The sequence below is a fragment of the Tauraco erythrolophus genome, chromosome 6 (genome assembly GCF_009769465.1).
Source record: "Tauraco erythrolophus isolate bTauEry1 chromosome 6, bTauEry1.pri, whole genome shotgun sequence".
NCBI classification, from domain to species: Eukaryota; Metazoa; Chordata; class Aves; order Musophagiformes; family Musophagidae; genus Tauraco; species Tauraco erythrolophus.
In genome coordinates, this window is record NC_141470.1 from 30,008,641 (window position 1) to 30,029,506 (window position 20,866).

General features: G+C 39.8%; 1 protein-coding gene across 1 annotated transcript; it reads left to right on the forward strand.

Annotated features, from left to right (window-relative positions):
• Positions 1-103: 103 nt before the first annotated feature.
• Positions 104-20,252, forward strand: CHP1 (calcineurin like EF-hand protein 1). Its single transcript, XM_086613041.1, has 7 exons — positions 104-314; positions 5,459-5,531; positions 12,804-12,884; positions 14,764-14,891; positions 15,754-15,815; positions 16,887-17,009; positions 18,322-20,252. The coding sequence occupies exons 1-7, from the start codon at positions 248-250 to the stop codon at positions 18,373-18,375; spliced, it is 588 nt and encodes a 195-aa protein (XP_086469167.1). The 5' UTR covers positions 104-247; the 3' UTR covers positions 18,376-20,252.
• The last annotated feature ends 614 nt before the right edge of the window (positions 20,253-20,866 follow it).

Genomic DNA, 20,866 nt, shown 5'->3' on the forward strand with positions numbered 1-20,866 from the left:
GCGGGTGTGCCGCCGGGCGGCTGAAGGGCGGGGTGAGGCGGGAGGCGAGGGCTGCGCTGCGCCGGGCCGCTCGCGGCGGGCGGGGCGGTAAGAGTCGCTGCGAGCTCACCTTCTGCCTCAGTACAGCTGGGCGGCTGTGGCTGGGCCGTGCCGGGGGTGGCTGTGTGCATCGCCGTCCGGCTGCGTAGCTCTTCCCGTCGCGGAGCGCGGCCCTTCCCTTCCCCTTCCCTCGGGCCCAGCGGTGGCGATGGGTTCGCGGGCGTCCACGCTGCTGCGAGACGAGGAGATCGAGGAGATCAAGAAGGAGACGGGCTGTGAGTGTGGGGGCGTGAGGCGAGGCGGGCCGGGAAGTGGTGTGGGGGCTGGGTGCCTGGAGCGGGGCAGTGCACCGTCCCTCAAGCCGGGGAGACGCCTTGGCTCGCCGCGCCGTCGTTTGTCGCCTGGCGACTGCGCGCCGACCCGCGCCCGGGGGCGGCTGGCCCTGCCTGGCGTGAGGAGGCGAGCGCGACCGCAGCGTTCCCAGCTGGGCAGTGCCTGGTCCCGGCTGGCTGTGGGCCGGGACCCCGCTGTCCTCAGCGACTGGGGGCAAACATGTCTTGTAGGCCTGTGGAAGCCTGGGAAGCGTCTCTTGATTAGCTCCCCCGCTGCCGGTCGCCGCGCAGGGGCGGCCCTAGGGGACGGCGCCCGCGGCCCGGGGCTGGCAGAAACCCGTGGGCAACGTGTCTCCTTTGGTACTCTGCCCATCTCCTGCTCGCTTGGGGCTGGCAGCAAATAAAGCTGCGGGTAGCTGAGGTGCTCCTTGGGCTGGCCTGAACGTGACAGGGGCAGCTGCGGGGACTGGTGTTTGCTTGGCGCACGAGAAAGCCGACGGTGTCATCCAGCCAGCCGGGATCTGCGAGTCCCTTCGGCCCCTGGCTGTTCTGGGCTTGTGGGGCAGACCTTGCCTGGGAGCCATTACTCTGGCTCGAGGAGGCGAAGATCAGCTCGACAACGGCAGTGACATCTGAGTGGGAAGGGAAGGAAGCGGTGCTGTTAGTATCTGCAGCATTGCATTCGGTCAGAGGTAACTCGCTGGATTTTGAAGAGTTGTCTGTCTGTTTTTTGTTCTAGAGTTTCCCTTCAGCACCTCTTTTTAGCCTGAAAACGCTCTCATTGCATAGTAAATTTATTCCACATGTTATTTGTTTTGTAGGCTATTACTAAAGTTGCCTTAAGGGTATTCAGAATGAATGCTGAGTGGCATTTAAAACATCAAGGATGTAATGTAACTTGTGAAAGTTGAGTATCGCTAACCAAAAAAAAGTGAAAATTACGTATAGATGCTTTACCCTGTAGTAGTTGATTGAGTTGTTCTCTGTAAACATAAAGTACCCTAGAAAAGGTAAAACTCAGTGTTGTTAATTTGGCTGATAGAGTGCATATCTGAGAATTCTGGCAAATACTCAAAATGATAGGGAATGGAGGGTGCTCTCCTAAGTAGTTGGAAATGGGAGGTCATAACATTAGAGATACCATTTTGCTGTTTGCTTTCCGTGCCCGCTCTCCCCAGTAAACCAAGTTGTCCCAGATCACATTTTTCTCCTGCTTATGCTTGCTGATCTGTTCTTGCTACATGAAAATACTTTCCTTAGTTTTATTTCCAGTAGAAATGGTATCATGTATTCATTTTAGGTGATAGTTTATTTATGTTAGGAAAAGAACTGGCTACAGAAAAGGAATGGAAGAAAGTTAAGACAGTACTGGCTAGTGTGATGGACAGCTGAGTGAGTTAACATAGTTTCCACGATCCTTTTTCCACCTGTCAAGGGAACCTTCTACAGGAAGGTTATGATAAACAAGTAGGAATGTCAAAGTCTGCTTATGCAACAAGAACTTACTGTTGTTTGTTTGTTGGTTGGTTTTGTTGTTTATTTTTTTCAGTCACAAAGATCATAGAGTAAAGGTAGTCTCACCTCATTTATAAAGATACTTTAAAAATCAAACCCCAAATCTGGAATGATCTTCCAAAAAGGTTTTACTTTCTTCCTCATGCTAATATTTGATTTATTGTCAGTGGTGTTTTATTCCTAGAATTTTACTTTCATGATAGTCAACTAAATATCATTAAGGTGGCTATATAGGCATTCTAAGCAATAAAAGCACTCAGCTCTAGTTAGCCTCTAAATGCTTTTCTTGTATCTTTAAAGTGAGGAGCTTAGAGTTATGATCAGCATGTTTAAGCTTTGTGGCCTGAGCTTGGTTAATTTTCTTCTGTTTTTACTATTCAATTTTATAAATAATACCACTTTGTTAATCAAGCATTGCTAATCTCTGATGCATGCTTGCTTGTAAGTCATCACAGTTTGTGTTGTTGACTTCATAAAATCTTTCCCCCGAGCCCGTAGCCACACTCTAGGACTGTGTTTTTCTTCTGCCTTTTATACTTCTCTAGGTAGATGGAAAATTCTGCCAAGCTCTTAGCACTGTTACACACTTCATATAGGTGCAAATATTTATGCAAGGTACAGGGTGGGGAGGAAAAGCCAGGACGCTAGTTTACCTGGAACAAAGTTCATGGGGAGAATACTAAGTTAGTGTTACTGAATAGAGTATCCTGTGGTTTGTTAGAAACTTGATGCTGATGATACTTTATCTAGTAAAGACTTTGGGAAAGGGTCTTCATAGACGTGAAACAATTTGGCTGTATTACATGTCCATCTTGAGCTGATGTTCTGGTAAGTGCTCCTAAGGATTCTTTTTTTTGACCTCCTTACTGTGAAACGTGACTTCTTCAGTTCATCAAGGATAAGTATGAAGCTCTGAACAGAATACTTTGGAGTTCAGCTATAGAGTTATACAGCTTTTTCTCTTGTTCATCTGCAACGGTAATATTTCCAAGAACTGGGGAATAACGTCTCCACTAAGACCTCTACTTAGTGACAGAAAATCTCCCATCAGGTTTTCACTAAAAGGTGCTAAGCCTGAAGGTGGCAGTTCTAAATTTTACATGATGTTGTATGGAAATTGTTTGCTTTGTATATAAACATTTTGAAATTTGAGTTTGAAAAAACCTTCAAGTAGTCCTAATTGCTTTTGTGTTTCAGTAACAACTATAAGAAACAGAGGAGAGATCCAAGATGTTGCTTGTCTGCATTCTGTTGCAAGCTTTTGGAAAGCCATTGGAATGTAACAGTATTCAAACTATTTGGTTCACACCCTTTGTTCCATGCTTTGAAGCAGTCTACCTAAGGATTAATAATAAACTAATGCTTGAATCAGAGCTAAGGAGAAAAAATATTTTAGTGGTAACAGGTGATGGATTTTCTGATGGATATTTATATATTTTTGAAGCATATAAATATCGTATATTTATATGACTATACGCTAATGTTTTAGACAGGAGTTTCAGAGTGTCTAATTGCAAAAAACTTTCTAATGATTTAATAGAAGTAAAATAGAGGTCTTGACTTAAATTAGGAGGACCTTAGTGGGATAGCAGTATAGATAAAATTTTGTTTCAGCTAGCTTTAAGCCTTAACCTTTGATTTTTAAGAAGCAGTCATAAATTGCAGATCTTGTTTCTGATTCTCCTATGGTCAGCAGGGAATGTCAAAATCTTTATTTTGCATGAGAAGGCTCTGAGAACTGTTTAGTGGTGCAGGTTTTGTGAGGGATGAGAGCCAAAAAGGAAATTGGGGAAGAATAATACAGTGGTGGATCTGAATCACCTTCCTTTCTCATATAGCTATGATACGCTTTTTTTAATTGTATGATGTTAACAAAAATACTTCTTCACCTGTCAATAGCTACATACTATTTATCAAAGGCTAGCTGTTATGGAAGTATTCCAAAGATGGAGTTGCTGACATTAGTTTGGAAATGGTAGCTGAGTAGATTTCTCATCGCCTTCTTTCTTTTCAGGGAGGGGTGGGAGTACAGGGCTTCTTATCGGAGATATAACTCCAGGCTGTTCTTTTTTCATCATCAGTTGTTGTTATTGCATATCATATCTAAAACACTAAATCAGAAATGCAGAAATTCAAAGTCTGTAGAATACTTGTGCCTGCTTTCTACATGTGTATTGTGTGTGTTGCTTAACTTGAAATTGAGCAAGCTGCCCAGTCTGATTGTAAAGAAGTTGCCTTACGTGGAACTAAGCAAATTGCCCAACCCTATGCAAAGAATGAAAGTTGCCGAGGAGACAAGGAGGGGGAAAAAAAACCCAGCAAACCAAAACCAGTTGTTGGCTGGTCATCCTAAAGGAGGGAACGGTTCAACCTGAACAAATAGCTTGGAGAAAGAACAAACCTGGAAAAAAAATTTTGCCTCAGTTGCCACAAATCAGACAACTGCTGTGCAACCTGTTCCCAAACAAATTTTAGCAAGTAACAGAAGCATTGTACATGTGCTAGTGAAGGCTTTTAAAACAATTGAATCTGCAAGTGACACTAAGTACTAGGTTAACATTGTAGAAAACCACACCTTTACCGAGTAAACATCTAAATTCAATTCAGTCTTATTTCAGGTATTTATTAACTTTGTCTGAAGAGGCTCTGAAAAGCCAAGATCATCTGTAGGGCATTCTTTTAGTGTTAAAGGAATTGCTATTATAGATAGTTTAACTTGTTCCCATCATGGACTATTCTAAAGATCTGGATGTCTAGTATCTTGGGTTGTCTAACATCTTAGTAATGTTGACACCATGGTGTTAAACTTAAAGCTGGCTTTGGAATTTCTGTTTCAGATTGTAGATTTAAAAAGTCTGCAGTAACTTTCTGCTTGCTTTGTGTCCCAACTCCGCTGAGCTTTAGAAATAGGCTTTTTAATTTTTAACTCACTGTTGTAGAAGCCTGGAAATTACTTTAGTGAACCCCAGAATGAACAAACTGTTGCTATTTAGGCAGTCCTGTAAAGAAGGAAGAGTGATCAGGTGTAAAGTCTCGCTGACCACTTTCCAGATGCAGAGAAACTGAGTATACTTTCCACATTTAAATGGAAAGAGACAACAGGAGTAGAGATAAGCAGAAGAGAAGGAAAGATACTACAGCAGAGGTCTGTAGGGTTATGAATGATGTAGAGGTCATCAGTGAAGGCTGTGTCCAGATTATTTCTAGCCATAAAGGAATTAAGGGGAATACAGTGAACTGTGAATCAAATATTTTTTTTCTTTTTAATTGCTATTTACTGAGTCAGATAACCAAAGAATATTAGAGACCAAAAATTTAAATCGGTAGAAGGCAGATTTAGACAAATTTTTGAAGAATAGGTTTATTTGTGGATTTTTGAATACTAAGATGCAATTTACATCTCAAAGGCCCTAAACTGATGATTGCTATGTGCTTCCAATGTAACTTGTTTTGTGTATTTTTATTTTTTTTCGAACACTGATTCTGGCAACAGAGTAGCTCAGTGTAATGAGGTCTGTTCCTGTGAGGAATCATTGACATGCTAATTTGTGTGTCTTCTTTTTTCTCTTCAGTCTCTCACAGTCAAATCACCCGCTTGTACAGTCGCTTCACCAGCCTAGACAAAGGAGAAAATGGCACTCTTAGGTGAGTATCATCACTACCTCGGCTGTCCTTGCATTGACACGTATCTGTAATGGTGGCTTGCTGTTGCTGGATGCCTGCATGTTTTCGTCATTTGATGAATCAGTGAGGCTGTTATAACAGGTTCTTTCGTACCTAACATCTACATGGACATTCAAGTTTGTTCTCTTTTATGAAAGGCCAGGAGAAATCTGATTGTTAAACTGAGTCAAGGTGTTCTAGATACCAATTGTCTTTACTGTAGTGCTGAAGGTTTGCAGTAGTTAAGAAAGGTCAAATTTGATATTCAAGGTCTTACCACAAATGTTCAGAAATGTTAAGCCACGTTTTTAGATTGTTATTTCTTACCTGTCTTTATACAGTGCTTCTAGTTATTACAAGAATGGTTCCAGTATGTCTTCTCCATCCTAACTTTCATAGCAAAAAGATAACTTATATTTTTGGGAGCATGGGCTGTTAATTGTTTCTGATACCCAGTGTCTTTTAACATGAACACCCGTGTCTATTAGTATGCTCAAAAATAAAACGAAAGAGCTAGAACCAAGTCACTGTGACTAAACAAATACACATTTTATTCTTTAAAGTAGTAATGCAAAGTCTTCCAAGACTTTTAAAGTGGTTTTGTCTACAGTTTAAAAACTACAGAAGTGAAAACTGGTTTCTTACAGCTTAATCAGTTAAAAAAAGATGAGGTTTAAACTTTGTCTGCAAAACATTTTTCACTTTGATGGACTGAGTCCACTGGAAAGAGTTTTCTCAACTGAAAGGTAAACGCTAGTGGGATGATTGCCAGTTAAAAATATGTGTCTGCCTGCTGTCTTTGTTCTCTAGCCTTCCCACTCTGGTTATTGTATTTTGTGTTGGTATTGGTTTGCTCTTTGTTTACTGAACTAATTATGAATTCTGATTGTATTAAATTGCTTATTATTTTTCTCTTTTGATGCTGTCTACGGATTACATTAAGATTATGGAAACATGACAAATAAGAGCAGTCCACTTGTTGCACCAGGGCTGCGCTTTTGCGACCAGCATAGTTGGTCTAACACAACACTGCCACTGAAAGTCCGTTGCTTTTCTGTGTTGATGCTGGTACTCGAGGCTCATCTTTGAAAAACTTGCCAAGCAAAACAATGAAAAAGGAATCTGATCAGTGTTCGGGTGGATTTTGTTTCCCATTCACCACATAGCTGCATATGCCAGAACCAGGGCACAGGGAAGCTGGAGAAAATGACGGAGAGAGTACGAAGGGGAAAGAGACCTTGTAGCATAGTATACGGGATCTGGCTAGTAGGGAGTTAATTTCTTTCATAGCAACTCTATCCCAGTCAAACCCGGTAAATGTGGATTCAGGGATCACCTGGGGTTTTGTATGTGATCTTGCAAAATGGGATTGTAGGATGTGCTATAAACCTATAAAAGCTATTCCTACCTGTAAACCAACCTAACTGTAAAGCTAGATTCACTGCTTAGAAGGAGAAGGTGACGAGCTGTAAGATACACTGTCTTTGGCAGTTCTCCTAGCTTACTGCAATTTTCTTTCCTGAGGGAAATACACAGTTCCTTCTGGTGCCACAAATTTCTGACTTCTCAGTTAACATTTAAGTAATTGGTTGTGGAGTTGTACTGTAAACAGGACTACGGAGTGATTATTTTTGGTTAAAATACTCTTCCTCCCTTTCTGGCTTCTGTAGGTATTTTTAAGCTGACTGACTCCAGTGATTTGCACTGTGGCTGTACCGTAAATATCTGGACTTGCATAGCTGAAGGGATGACAAAATGGATTGTGGGTGTGGAAACAATTGACTTGGGATGGGCAGGAACTTCTTAAGCTCATTCTGTCACCAAAGCCAATGTATCGTATAAACTGTAGCGTTGGCTAATTAGCAATTGTGACATACAGATCAGCTGACAATATTGTAGGTAAGGTTAATACTACTTATGTCTCAAAATTAAGTTACTTGAAAAGGAACACTAACAGTCCATAAAGTTTGTATAAACTTCGAAGTGATTGTTCTCGGTTTACGTAAGAGGAGTAATTAAATATTCTATGAATGTCTGTTGCACAATGCTTAGTTTCATAGTGTTATGTATCAGGAGGAGTTTGACTTTCATCGTCGATAATCATGTTGTACTTGGGAAAGGAAATGAAGTTTGGAAAATCCCAGCACGTGTGTAAACTGTGATCCCTTGACTTGCAGTCTTGGCCTCTAAGCATAGCTTCCTACCAAATGTGGCTGACTTAGTGGCATTCAAATTTTGAAACCTGTCCTGGCACCCACAATATGTGGAAATTATTAAGTATAAGTGATGGAAAACTACTTCCTGAAAAAAAAAAAAGAGGAGAGGGTAAGAACTACAGCTCAGAAGGTCATAAATATTGGTTTCTGAAATACTGATCAAAGAGACCTTGCTACTTTGAGACAAGCAACACGAAGTTATCGCTTCCTTACTACTGCCAAACAGTTTAGAAGGCATGTCTTCTGTTTGCTTCCTGTGAGCAAGAACAATTGTTTCAATAAGGATGACTTACACCTTTGACTTACATATCAGACATGACAGAAATCACTCATGACTATGATCAGGAAAAGAAGTGTTAGGCTGTTCTTTATGGCATGAAATAAATCTTTAAATTTGTACCAGCCTTCTGAAGAAGGGGGAAAGCTGTGCTGTCCTTCTTATCTATGTATTAAAATGGGCAAGGTAGAGAACACTTTGTACAGAAGATCTGGTAGATGATGATTAATCCTGGTGGTTAGAAATGACAGATAGTTCATTCTGGAAGTATAATCAAAAGCTGAAATCTTTCCTAGCCAGATGTTTCTATCCAGTGTACCTATATGCAGTTTCAAGGCACTTTATTTTTACAGAGTTACATAAATGAGACTTAAGAGAAGGGTATTGATGGAGACAAAACTTCATATGCCTTGTTTTGGCTTCCCCCCCTTCCTTCTTATCTTCTAAATAACTACAGCCATGGTTACTGATTAACTCTTATGAATTCTTTAAAAGTGTAGCAAAATGTTATATTTTTCCTTAGCTTCACTTTTTCTAAACAAAATGAGCAAGCTCCTTCAGATTTGCACCATCTGCATGAAATCAGATTGTAAAAGCCAAAACAAAACTATTCCTTTGAAAATGTTTTTGTCACCTTTGATTTCAATATGACATGCTGAGTTGCCAAAACAAGGTTGATACCCTTGGTTGTCCATAGCTACATCTAAATTGTGAAATCTGAAACAACTTGTTCTGCCTACATCGTGACCATAGATCAGGAGGAAACCAGTGTGCATGTTTTCTTCTTTACATTCCGATTTCCAAAATGAGGAAATCGAAGCATATGACCAGGATAAGCGTTTGCTTGCTTTAGTGAGCCTCCTTGTTGGGCTGGTGCTGAAGCGTACACCACATGAGAATACATCTGCTCCAAAATTTACCAACTATTAAGTAGCTCTAGACAAACATGTATAGAGCTATAAAAAGGAGATAGATAGATACTTCTCAAAACTGCTACTTTTCATGTAACTTTTGCATGGAGCCTGTCACTTATGGTAGTTTTTTCTGTACTGGGGAAATGACAGGTGAAGCACTTCAGAAGTATATTTTACTGTACAGCAATTGGTATAGTTGGTGAGTGCGGAAGAAGAAGGGCGAGTATTCTGAAAGCTGGTACATGAAGAGAATAGACACACTGAGCTATTTATGCATATCTCATACTTATGAAAGCTGTTCACAAGCTGTGTCTCCTGGAGAACTTCAGAAAGCCTCTGGTCCTGAGAGAAGGGTAACAAGAGCTAGCCAGGCCATCTGTTAGTCTTTGTCAGTGAATTGAATCATCTTAGTGTGGAAAGGTGTTGGGGTTGTTCTTGTTAGTTCGAACTGATATGGCAAGATTTCAAAGTAAAACATAAAAACTGGATCTCTGAATGGGGAATTCCTTACCTTTGCTTAAGAAAAGGCAAAGGATTTTTAGCTTTATCTGAAACAGACAAGACAGGCAGGATATGGGTTTGGATTGGAAAATGATAAGAGTGCTAGAATAGTCTATACTTCCTTCCTCAACCATGCTTTATTCAAACTGCCTTTCTCCCCCTTTCCCAGTGCTCATCTAAGTATCACCTTTACTTCTAGCATACTTCTTGGCCTAATATTTATAAACCAATTACTCCTCTGATAGTTAAGCAACTTTTTAAATTTGTGTAGATCATGTGTAAGGATGGAGTTAGATGAGATGGCTAACACGGCTCTGAAAGAGGAGAATGTCCATCCTCTTTCCCTATCATTTCTCCAGGCTCCCAGCACCTCTTTGTCAGTCATGGTGCTGTTAGATTTTTGAATTTTTTTTTTACTGCTTCAAGTTGCTAATTCAACAGAAAGAGAATTGGGAGAATGGAGAGGAGGAAAGTGGGGACTTTTTTTTTAGGTTAGTGAGATATGTTGGACTACCAAAAGGTTTGATGAATGACAAAGCTAATGTTAACAAGGGAAGGGAGCAGTGAAACCTCTTCAATAGTAACCTGTTAAATCTCTTTGACTGTCTTGCATGATTCACCTTACTTCTTTTCATTATTTCCCTTTTCCAAGTAATTTCTTGTTACCTACATCCTCTGGACATTTTTCCTTTCCTCTACTGCTTCTGTTTCACATATGGTTTGTTTTCTCTCCATTGTTTTACTTTCCCTCAGCTCTAGATAGCCCCACCCTCCTCACCCCTGTTGAGGGAACAGTACTCTGCTACTATCTAGAAATAAAAGAAGAATGGACAACTGGAAATGATGAAAGAAAAAAAACAGGCTCCAGTAGGTTTCTTGCAGTCTTTGGGGTAACGCACAGCCACCTTTACGATAGGGATCTGCTATGTGCCTTGGAGGGTATACTCATGCTTAGAAATACTTGTCTTAGAATCTACAGATTCCTTACTACAAAGTGTGTCTAAGTGTGAATGCATTGCGTTTATATTTAACGGTTGGCCTGCATAATGACAACACGCAGTTAAAGGTTGCTTTGCATGTTATGTTTAAGTAAGGATTTAATAGAAGCCATGTTCCTGGACAGGTATGTTAGAAGAGACTTGTTGCTATGGCACATGAACACAGAAGAAGTAGAGGGCATCACATTTCCTGTAAGCTCCAGCCTCAGCTAGGTGAAATTGGTCCCTAATGACTGCAGGAAGCCTTAGTTTATAAAGTGGAGAATAAGTTACCTCATGCATTCATTTACTTTTATGGCTGTTACAGCTATTTCAATTATAACACTCACTCAGTAATGTGCTCTTAATAAGCAAAAATGGTCTACTGCAATCCTGATAATGACAGGACGAATAGATTTGAAACCTGGGGAGTTATTTGTGGTTAATTGCTAATCTCCTGTTAGAAAGCAGAACAACTGGAGGCTGACTACTAAAAAGTAGTGATATGCAAGTTAAAAAATTCTGAAGCATTAGGATTTTGCTCTAAACAGGAGAGAGGGCAGCTGCTTCTTTTAGCTTGTAGATGTTAGCATTGACACTGAAGTCCTGTTGTTAAAATATTGTTACTAGGACATAGGTTTTCCACATCACTGCATCTCCTGCTGAAGTTGCTAATGCATACCCTGCCCTTCAGCTATAGTTTAAAATGCAACAGTTCTGAAGTCTAGTAACAAGTTGATCATGTTATGCAGATGTTAACTTGGCCTATTAAAAATAATTCAGACCTGGTCAGAGCAAAAGTTTGCTGGGATAGCTTAAAAATATGGTCAGGTTGCTCTATTAGAAGGTCAAACAGTTTAACCATGTTGTAACAGATACATTATAATTGGGACTCTTAACAGTGCTGTGGTGTGACTGGGTGCAAGGAGTGCTTTAGAGTGTGTTTAAAAGTAGAACGTCTTGCTTCTGTGCCTTTCCCAGGCTAGACTAGTAATAGCTTGGCCAATTCCTTTTTGCTCCTCACTTTAAGATCACAGTATTATGAAAGGCCAGTATACTTAAATAATCTCAAAAATTTGTTTGTGTTTACTTTGCCAGTTTTTTGGCAAACCTTGTTGCTGATTCATTTAGTGAGCATAGCTTTCAAAAGTAGCAAACATTTAGTAACCAAGTTTGAGACTTTGACCCAAACTTCAAAACAGCAGGACTGCATTTGACTTGAAGGCAATTGCCAATATTTCTGGAGATTGGGCAGGAAATGTTACGTTATGCATCCAGACAGAATAGATTGGTTTATAGCCTTACTTCATTGCTGTTATCTTTGCAATTTAAAACCTAAATGATTATGGAGTACATCTTGTACTAACTGATAAATTGCTGTGCTCTGTTGTAGTGGAAAAACCAAACAAACAAAACCAAAACCAAACCTGTTGACTGAAGTATTCACTAAGACACACTTGATGTGTCTGCCTTGGTCACACCAAGATTACTCCACTTTCCCGACAGTGACATTCTGTTAGGTTGAAAGAAAATAAAAATGTTTAGTGCAACTCTAATAGTAGAATGAACCCCGTTCACATACTGATCAAAAATGTGTTTACATCAGAACAGCTCATGGTGTTTTCCAGATCAGAAAAAGCTATCACAATGTAAGCGTAGCTGTGCTTATACTATACTGTGCATATGTAATCATGAGCAGAAAAGAGAATGGCTGCAAGAGCAGTGAGTATTTGCAGTGTAATGGTGAAGTTACAGCTGTTGTACAGACCTCTATTAAAATCTAAATTTACTGCTTTAAAATAGGAGTGCTGCTTGGTTGAAGCTAAAATAATTTGCAACTTGGCATTTATAATAAGATACAAAGTTGTTGCATAAACAAAAACCCATCTATTAGAACATGCAGATCACCTGTGGTGTGTTTGGAGGAGTAGAGTATTGTCCCAGAATCTGGAATGGGGTAGTCTGGAAAAATCATGCCAACGCAAATTATTCAGTACTGAAATAATTATTGAAAAATAAATTATTATTTTAATGATGAAGCCATATTTTCCTTCAAAGCCATTTCAGAAGCTTTCCGTTCCTTAAATTGCAAACTAGGTGGCATCATAACAGGAAGGTTTCTAGAACATCGTTAGCATACAAACGCTGCTAGTCTGTAATGTAATACAGGCTTGCCATTGTCACTCACTTTGTTTTGTGCCATTAGTTGTAAAGAAAACCTAATTTAAAGAGTTACATTTTAAAACCCACAAAGTGTCTTGCTGCAGAAATAGAACCCAATGGATGTTTTACTGTGAATTCTTTTTAAGCAACTTTTCTTCCTCTGACTTCGACTTTGTACAGATGACTTGTGTTCTTGCTTTACTTAGCCGTGAAGACTTCCAGCGGATTCCAGAGCTTGCCATCAATCCACTGGGAGACAGAATTATCAATGCCTTCTTTCCAGAAGGGTGAGTTCCAATGGACTGAATTTGCAAGGAGGCACAAAATTTGTAGTTCGTCAGAAGTTTTGATAGGGGTGAAATGCTGATAATTAAAGCACAGAATTTGAATTTGCTGATAATTGAATACCTCAAACTTGTCATGAATTGTGTGTGGATACATTGTTTCCTCAGCACGTTTTCATTCTGTAATGAGAAATACTTCACAAACTTACAAGACTTTTCTGTGCTTTATTCATTGACAAACTCAGGTTTCATGTCACAGTTTTCTTCTTGCTATGCAGCTGAACACTTCTAAAGAAGGTCAAGGGCATTGTTACGGTTTAACCCCAGTCGGCAACTAAGCACCACACAGCATAGCTGCTCGCTCCCTCCTCCTCCACGGGATGGGGGAGAGAATCAGAAGAGTAAAAGTGAGAAACTCGTGGGTTAAGATAAAGACAGTTTAATAGGTAAAGCATAAAGCCAGTCATGCAAGCACAGCAAAGCAAGGAATTCATACACTACTTCCCCTGGGCAGGCAGGTATTCAGCCATCTCCAGGAAAGTAGGGCTCCATCATGTGTAATGGTGACTTGAGAAGACAAACGCCATCACTCCAGACATGCCCACCTTCCTCCTTCTTCCTCCAGCTTTATATGCTGAGCATGATGTCATATGGTATGGGATATCCCTTTGGTCAGTTGGTGTTGGCTGTCCCAGCTGCATCCCCTCCCAGCTTGTGCACCCCCAGCCTACTCACTGGTGGTGGAATGGTGTGAGAAACAGAAGAGGCCTTGACTCTGTGTAAGCGCTGCTCAGCAATAATGAAAACATCCCTGTGTTATCAACACTGTTTTCCAGCACAAATCTGAAACATCACTATACTAGCTACTATGAAGAAAATTAACTCTATTCCAGCCAAAACCAGCACAGGCATGTATGAACTTTGATTCTTAAAGCAAATTTGTAGCAATGCTATATTATGCCAAGTAGTATTGCAATTAACTAATTCAGTCTTGTTTTTCACCTTTTAGCCTCTAAGTGTACCTTTGTTATTAGATCAGCTTTGTTTGTTTGTTTTTAGTTTTGATCACATTTAAGGCATACCTTACAGCACTTCTAACATAAATTCAGAGATTATCAATTTGCAGTACTGTCTTCATTATAACTCTCTAGGTTGTTCTATGGAATCTGCTGCTGTTCTTGAACACATTTGTCATTAATGATTGATGAAGATTGGATTGTCTAATCAAGTCATATCAGCTAATATCAAGCAGGCTTTTCTGAATAGAAAGCAGGACTCCTGGAAAGTACTTGTATAGCTGATTCTCAGAAACTAGAGGAGAGTTATTTGTCAGAGAGCAGTGAGCAATGGCTGCCCCACAATCAGGAGCCGAGGGTGACAGCAAAGCTGTACTTGGTGACAAAGGGCACAGCACCTGAACAAGAGAAGCAGAGCAGGTCCAGTGAGTGTTGTCAGGCTAGCCAGCAGTCCAGTGGTTGCCAGACAAGTTGACGGGTGAAGCTAGTCTCCAGTCAGTCCGGGGAATCAGGGTCCAAATCAGCAAGGTACATTGCCACACTCAGGCATAGCTGCAGGATAGTTCAGGCAAGGCTCGGGAGTGGGGGCCGGAGCTTAAATAGCCCTGGCAGGCGAGGGGAGCAGAGCCCTCAACAAGACTTCTCACAGCTTCCTTTTTTACACATCATGTCTCATAGCAGTGTGATCCCAGGTTGCAACTGTGCTGTATCAGTGCTGGGTTTGAGCATAGGCAGCCAAACCCTGGGGAGGTGGGAGTGGAAGAGTCTGCGTGGTCTTGATGCTTTAGATGTTCATGCTCTTCTTTACTGAAATAAAGAACCTGTATAAGCTATGCTAAAACTGACCTGCTGAAATGCTTACGCAGAGAGGACCAGGTGAATTTCCGTGGATTCATGAGGACACTCGCCCACTTCCGACCCATAGAAGATAATGAAAAGAGCAAAGACCAGAATGGACCAGAACCACTGAACAGCCGAAGTAACAAACTCCACTGTAAGAAATGTGAACCTTCCTATAGAAGCAATTACTTTTTTTTTGTTTTCTGGGAAGGGAGTGAAGGGGCTTGGGGTCTTCTGTACAGTGGTTTGCTGTGGAATGATATCTTTAAATACCTCATTTGTAAAATTAACTTGCAAGCTTACCTGTTCAGAATGTCAGCAATTGACCCATTGTTGTACTGGAATTTGGTGGAATTGGTGGAATCTTGAGTAACGTATATGCTTTTCCAAATGTCTCATAACAGAAGTATTTTGAAATGGTTTGCATCCAAAGTTATTTCAGATTTAGAAGCCACATCCTATACGTGAATGGGCTTTTCTGCTTCTTTCTCTGGTCTTCCATATGTAAGATAATGCTTTTTCCTCACCTTCAGCTGAGTGCTTACTTGAGTATTTGGACGTCTGCCTATAGTATATGAGCAGAATGCTCTTGCTCGTTAATCAAAGTTGGCAACAGTCCTCAGAGCACTTAAAACTGTCATATCTCATCCAGAATATGGTCAATGAATGGTAATGTAAAAATGGTTGGCTCTGAAGTTAAAGGATTGAATGTGTCTTAGTGGTAATTCTACTTCCATGTCTTGGGGTTTTGGAGACATACCTCTACAAGTAGAGTGCTTCTGTAAGTACCCATACTGAGTACTCAAGTAAGATTTTTTTCATTTCGTGGCAATAGTGGTATTCCTATATGTGGTAATAACACTTTATGAAACTGAACATGAATTTTATGGTGAATTAAAATTCTAAGCTAATTCTCTTAAAATAATTTATGAATACTTTTTTAAAATATAACTGTATTGTTATGAAGAAAAATAATGGCACTTGAATTAAATGGCTTATTCTTTTCTTCCCTGTAGTTGCTTTTCGTTTATATGATCTAGATAAAGATGACAAGATTTCCAGGGATGAACTGCTTCAGGTAAATAGCACAGGGTTACTTTGAATGACTCCATCATTACCTTTGCTGTGACTTCACACCCATTTAAAATGAAGAGGGGCGTTACAACAGTCATCTCAAAAGAACTCCTGAGGGAATTTGGTGGCTAATTTCTTACCTATGGTTTAAAGCTTTAGATATGATATGAGACTTTAATCTCATTTGATAGCCTACGCTGTTCTATCAGACTGGGAATGATAGATTCAAATTTAAACCAGAGCGTTAGGCTAAGCAGATTCTCTTGGAAATGAAACCTAAATATCCAACAAATACACTAAGCCCCTTAAGAACTACCTTCTATAGCTTTCAAATGTGCTTCTAAGAGGACTTCACAGGGACAATCCTTGAGATGGATGAGGTTGTTTGCCTGATCTTCTGTGCATCCTCTCAATAAAACAAAACCTCTTGAAATGGCAGCAAAGGTAATCAAAGTTCATCAGTGCTGCATATATATGAAACTAGGCTTGAGCTAGGAGTAATTACATACTACTAATCCTGGGAAGTAGACATGGCAATTTGTGGTTCCTGATGTAGGACAAGGATTTCCTTTTGACTGAAACTGCCCTCTTATATCTGCACAGAAAATGCTTTACTAACTGTAGAGAGTAATGGCAGTTATCATTTGACTATATACTTAGAAGATTCCTGTAGGCAATTATCTCAAACAGCAGATATTAAATCAAATGTCGGAATGTTTTATGGGAAAAAAATAGACAAAAGCATTGGAACAAAACGTACTCATTCCTAGTTCCAAAAGCTTTCTCATACTTCTACCTCTTCCTGCTGCCTAGTGAAAAAACAGGATCCTCTGTCAAAGGTGGCTACAAAAGGAAGCTGTCTTTCCTGAAAGCCTTAATGTACAAAGGACAAATGGAAGTCTGCCTAGAAATGACTTCCACAGAAATCCTCCAGGGATGTTCTTGTATGGTGTTATTTTGACAGTATACACAAGAAAAACAGCTCTAAGAATAATTCTGTTCCTACATCAATGTTTTTTTTGTTTTGTTTTGTTATTTAAAAAAAAAAAAATCTAAGGACTTCTGTATGTTACAGGTATTACGGATGATGGTTGGTGTAAACATTTCAGATGAGCAGCTGGGCAGCATTGCTGACAGGACAATCCAGGAGGCTGATCAAGATGGAGATAGTGCCATCTCCTTTGCAGAGTTTGTAAAGGTTGGTAAACTACATTTTTAACGACTAAATGAAACTGCTCAGTAATGAGCAACTCATTCACACCTAAACGCAAATGGAAAGAGAGGAAGTCATTCAAATAGTCCTGCCTGCATTTGAGCAAAACAAGCCTTCTGCTAGCTCTTTTTATTCCCTTCTTTATCAAGATTTTTTTTTTTAGTACTGTCAGGGTACTAATAATTAGTCCATATGTTTTGTCATACTCTTACACAAGGTACAGCACTGAACATACTGCAGAATTTTCACTTGTTTTCTTTTGCAACCACTTCTTTCTACACACGTAGCCTGACTAGCACAGTTACAACAGAATAATTCTTCTGCTATAATTGTGATCAGTTTTCACTAGTAGATTCTATCTGTTAGCGACACAACTAATATCAGTATTCAAGTTCCTAGCTCTAGTCCTTTGAATTACATCTTTTGCCAGTCAGAAATAGGTAATAGTAAGGAGTCGTCATATAGTAAGGAGTCGTCATATAGTCAGTGGAGAAAGTTGTCCTATAGCAGAACAATTTCAACTACCTAGTGGGATGGTATTGACAAAATGAACCAGACTCATCTTTGAGGTGGACGAAGACAAGACGAGTTGCAACATGGGAAATTCTAATTAGCTATAAGGAAAACTTTTTACCAAGAGGATGATCATAGCTGCTGAAGATGTAGAACCTCCATCCTTAGAGATATGTAAAACTTAACTGGACAAGGCCCTGAGCAGCCTGCTCTAGCTGGCTGTGCTTTGTAGAAGTTGAGGGAATTGGACTGAAAGACCTCCAGAGGTCTCTTCAAACTTCAATTACTGAAATCTTGGAACACTGAAGTCTACTGCCTGAAACAGCCTGGAGCAGACTAATGTCTTTGTACCTCAGTGTTAATAGCAATTTAGTGATTGAAGTTGCAACCCCTGTTTTACAACGATCTGCATTAGTTATGCTGTGGTGTTGATTTTAGCTCTTCAATGACTGCTCATGCCCCTTCCTCTAATCTGTTCTCCTGTCTGTGCATTCCCACACAAACTAATTTTGAGAATCCAAGCCTTTCTGGCCTGTTGGCAGACTGAAACTGCATTAGTTACTTTTTGGTTGACTGCATTCTTCCAGCTTTCATGGCTGAAGTTCCTTTCCTTGGAAGGACCTTAGTACAGAATGAAAAGTAGCAGTCTTCTAGATGAAAGACTGGCATGCCAAATTGAAGACATCCCATGTTCCTGCCCATTTCCTCTATACTGGAGTAAGAAACTTTGTAGGAGGGAAGTACATACAGTAACTTAAGTAGTTGTTTCTGAATTTTATTGCAGGTTTTGGAGAAGGTGGATGTAGAGCAGAAAATGAGCATTCGATTTCTTCACTGATGGATGGAGAACCTATTCCTTTCAACTTCTACTATATAATGAATAGACCTTCATTTTCTCCTTAGCACCTTCCCACAGAGCATTGCTACTGGTGCATATACAATACATCTCCAACTCCTCCCTGATTTGTTCTACCAATGTGAACATTCCCTGTGCATCAGGAACAAAGGGAAATGGCTGCCACACAACTTGGAATGGAGCATTTTTTTAAAAAAAATCTTTTTCCTTCCATATTTTTTACCCTTTCTCCCTTGTCTCCTCCTGCACTACTGTTTCAGCAAAAATGTCTCTCCTTGTGTACTGCTGTTTAATCTACAGACTGATTCTTCTGAGCTCTGAGTCTGAGAATGAGAAAACAGGGACATGCCACAGAAGCGCCCTCTGAAACACTTTGGAGACAAGCATCTACTTAAATACTAGGTGCAGTGATAAGGATTCACTTTTGCTTCCAGTAGCAACACCACATTACAGCTGCCTTTCCTTTCCCATTTGGCACTTTACATGCAGATTTCTTTATTCTCTGCTTCCAAATCTGCCTTTTACTTGAGGACTTCTCAATTTCTATGGCTTCGTTGTATGACTAGCACTGGATGCATGATGATAGCTTAGAGTACTTTGAAGTACTGTGAATAGATTTTACTCTTTGTGGGATAAATTCACAGGGACAACAGGAGAATCTGTGGTGGAGACAGGCTGTGGTGTCCTCAAAAGCAATAGCAATTCTGCACCAAGTCACTTAAATTCTTCCCATAGGAAATGCAGAAACTTGTTTCTTGGAGTAGCTTGCAGGCTTGACAGCCAGTGGACCATGAAGTGCCCTCTCCAGGTTGCTTTGCTCTAGGATCCCTCTTCTCATCAGGGTGGTTTTGCCTCTGAAAGTGTGAATTTGTTTACCAGTGTACACAATGCAAGAAAACTAGTCATGCCAAAATCTGGATTTGTAGTTCTGCCACTTCCCCCTGGTAACAGTGTCATGAAACATAATACTAATTTTATTTTTTATTTTTTTTAATCATAGTGGCCTGGATAATCAGTAATTACTTACATTTTCCAGTATGGAAGTCCTGATCTGTTAGATTTGTGTTGAGGGTGGTAGCTGTATTTAAGAAAGCTCCAGTATAAGAATATGATTTGGGGAAGTATGAACTATCCCAAATACTTAAGAATATATTTCTACACAAATCTCTTTGCAAGTGTAAGATGATTAATACCATTCATATGCCAATAAATTAAAGAGATCAAAATTATTGAAGGTTCAATAGTAACATATTTTTCTGTGGCTAGATTGACAAATGATCTCATTAGTTCAGCTGGAGCATCCTACAGTCTGGAAGGTCCTTCCAATAAAACCAAAAAGCCGTGGGACCTTCTTTGTTGAAGAATCAGTGTTATAACTGCTTCTGTGTCATGCGTTAATATTTCTCTAAATACTTACCAGTCTCAAACTACTCTCAAATGTGCATTTCCTTTTTCCTCAGTTCCTTTAATGATCACTTGTGTTAAAGAATAACAAGCAAGTCTCTTAAGGATTTTTCATTTGTTTTAAATTTAAGAATTGCAAAGTGAAATGTTGCACTTCAGTGTTCTGCAGAGTGCAACACAGTTCCAGAAAGAAGTGTAAATTAAAAACCTCTACTCTGTATGAGAAAGATACATTATAGTTTTATGACCATGTCATGTAAAATAGGAATGTAACAATGTTAACAGATTGAAAAGTAAAAAAGTGTGTGTAGGCTTTGTGATTTGCTTAAAAGTAGGTGTTGCTCTCTTCTTGCCATGGCTTGTAACCTACAGTTGTGCCTTATTGTCCCAGTGAGACTGGATATTGTATTTATCAATCCATAAATAAACCTTCCACTGTATATAAAAAAAAACAACACACACAAAGAAAAAAAAAACTATTCCTGTATGGTAGTTGACTATCCTTTAACGACTGGAAAAGTTAAATACCAGTAGAATGGAGTTTGCAGGCCTTGCAGATCAATTTCTTATAACTGAGCTTGTTTTCAGTGTATTAGCAATCCTTTATTCTGCTGGTAGAGTGGAGGAAACTAGTGCAAAACATGAGCCTTCAGAAGAGGACACGCATACTGAACTATGGATCCTATAACAACATGAGCTTTACACCTCTCCATGGTTCCAAACTAGGCTTCCCCCTCACCCTAGTGGTGCAGCATTGTTCTAATTAAAGTGTATATAATATCAGTGCTACTTTGTGATGTCCATCCTTATAAGCCCCCACCTTAGACATTAGGTTTTTTGTTAATGTGCTTTATGGTGAACACAAATACTGTAATAGGTACACAGGAAAAAAAAAAAACAATGACAAAAAAACAAAACAAACCCCAACCAAAACAAAACAAAGACCAACTACCCTTCCTGCAATAAACAAAAAAAAACCCAACCAACTGTCAGAATCTAACTTTGCTCTTAGCTGTGTAAATCACATGGAAGGCACTGAGTATCTTATTCAGTGTTCCGGAAGCTATGT

Coding starts and splice junctions, on each gene's coding strand:
- CHP1 (XM_086613041.1), top strand. CDS start 248: ATGGGTTCGCGGGCGTCCACGCTGCTGCGAGACGAGGAGATCGAGGAG. Junction 5,532..12,803: donor GGAGAAAATGGCACTCTTAG/GTGAGTATCATC, acceptor TGCTTTACTTAG/CCGTGAAGACTTCCAGCGGA. Junction 12,885..14,763: donor AATGCCTTCTTTCCAGAAGG/GTGAGTTCCAAT, acceptor ATGCTTACGCAG/AGAGGACCAGGTGAATTTCC.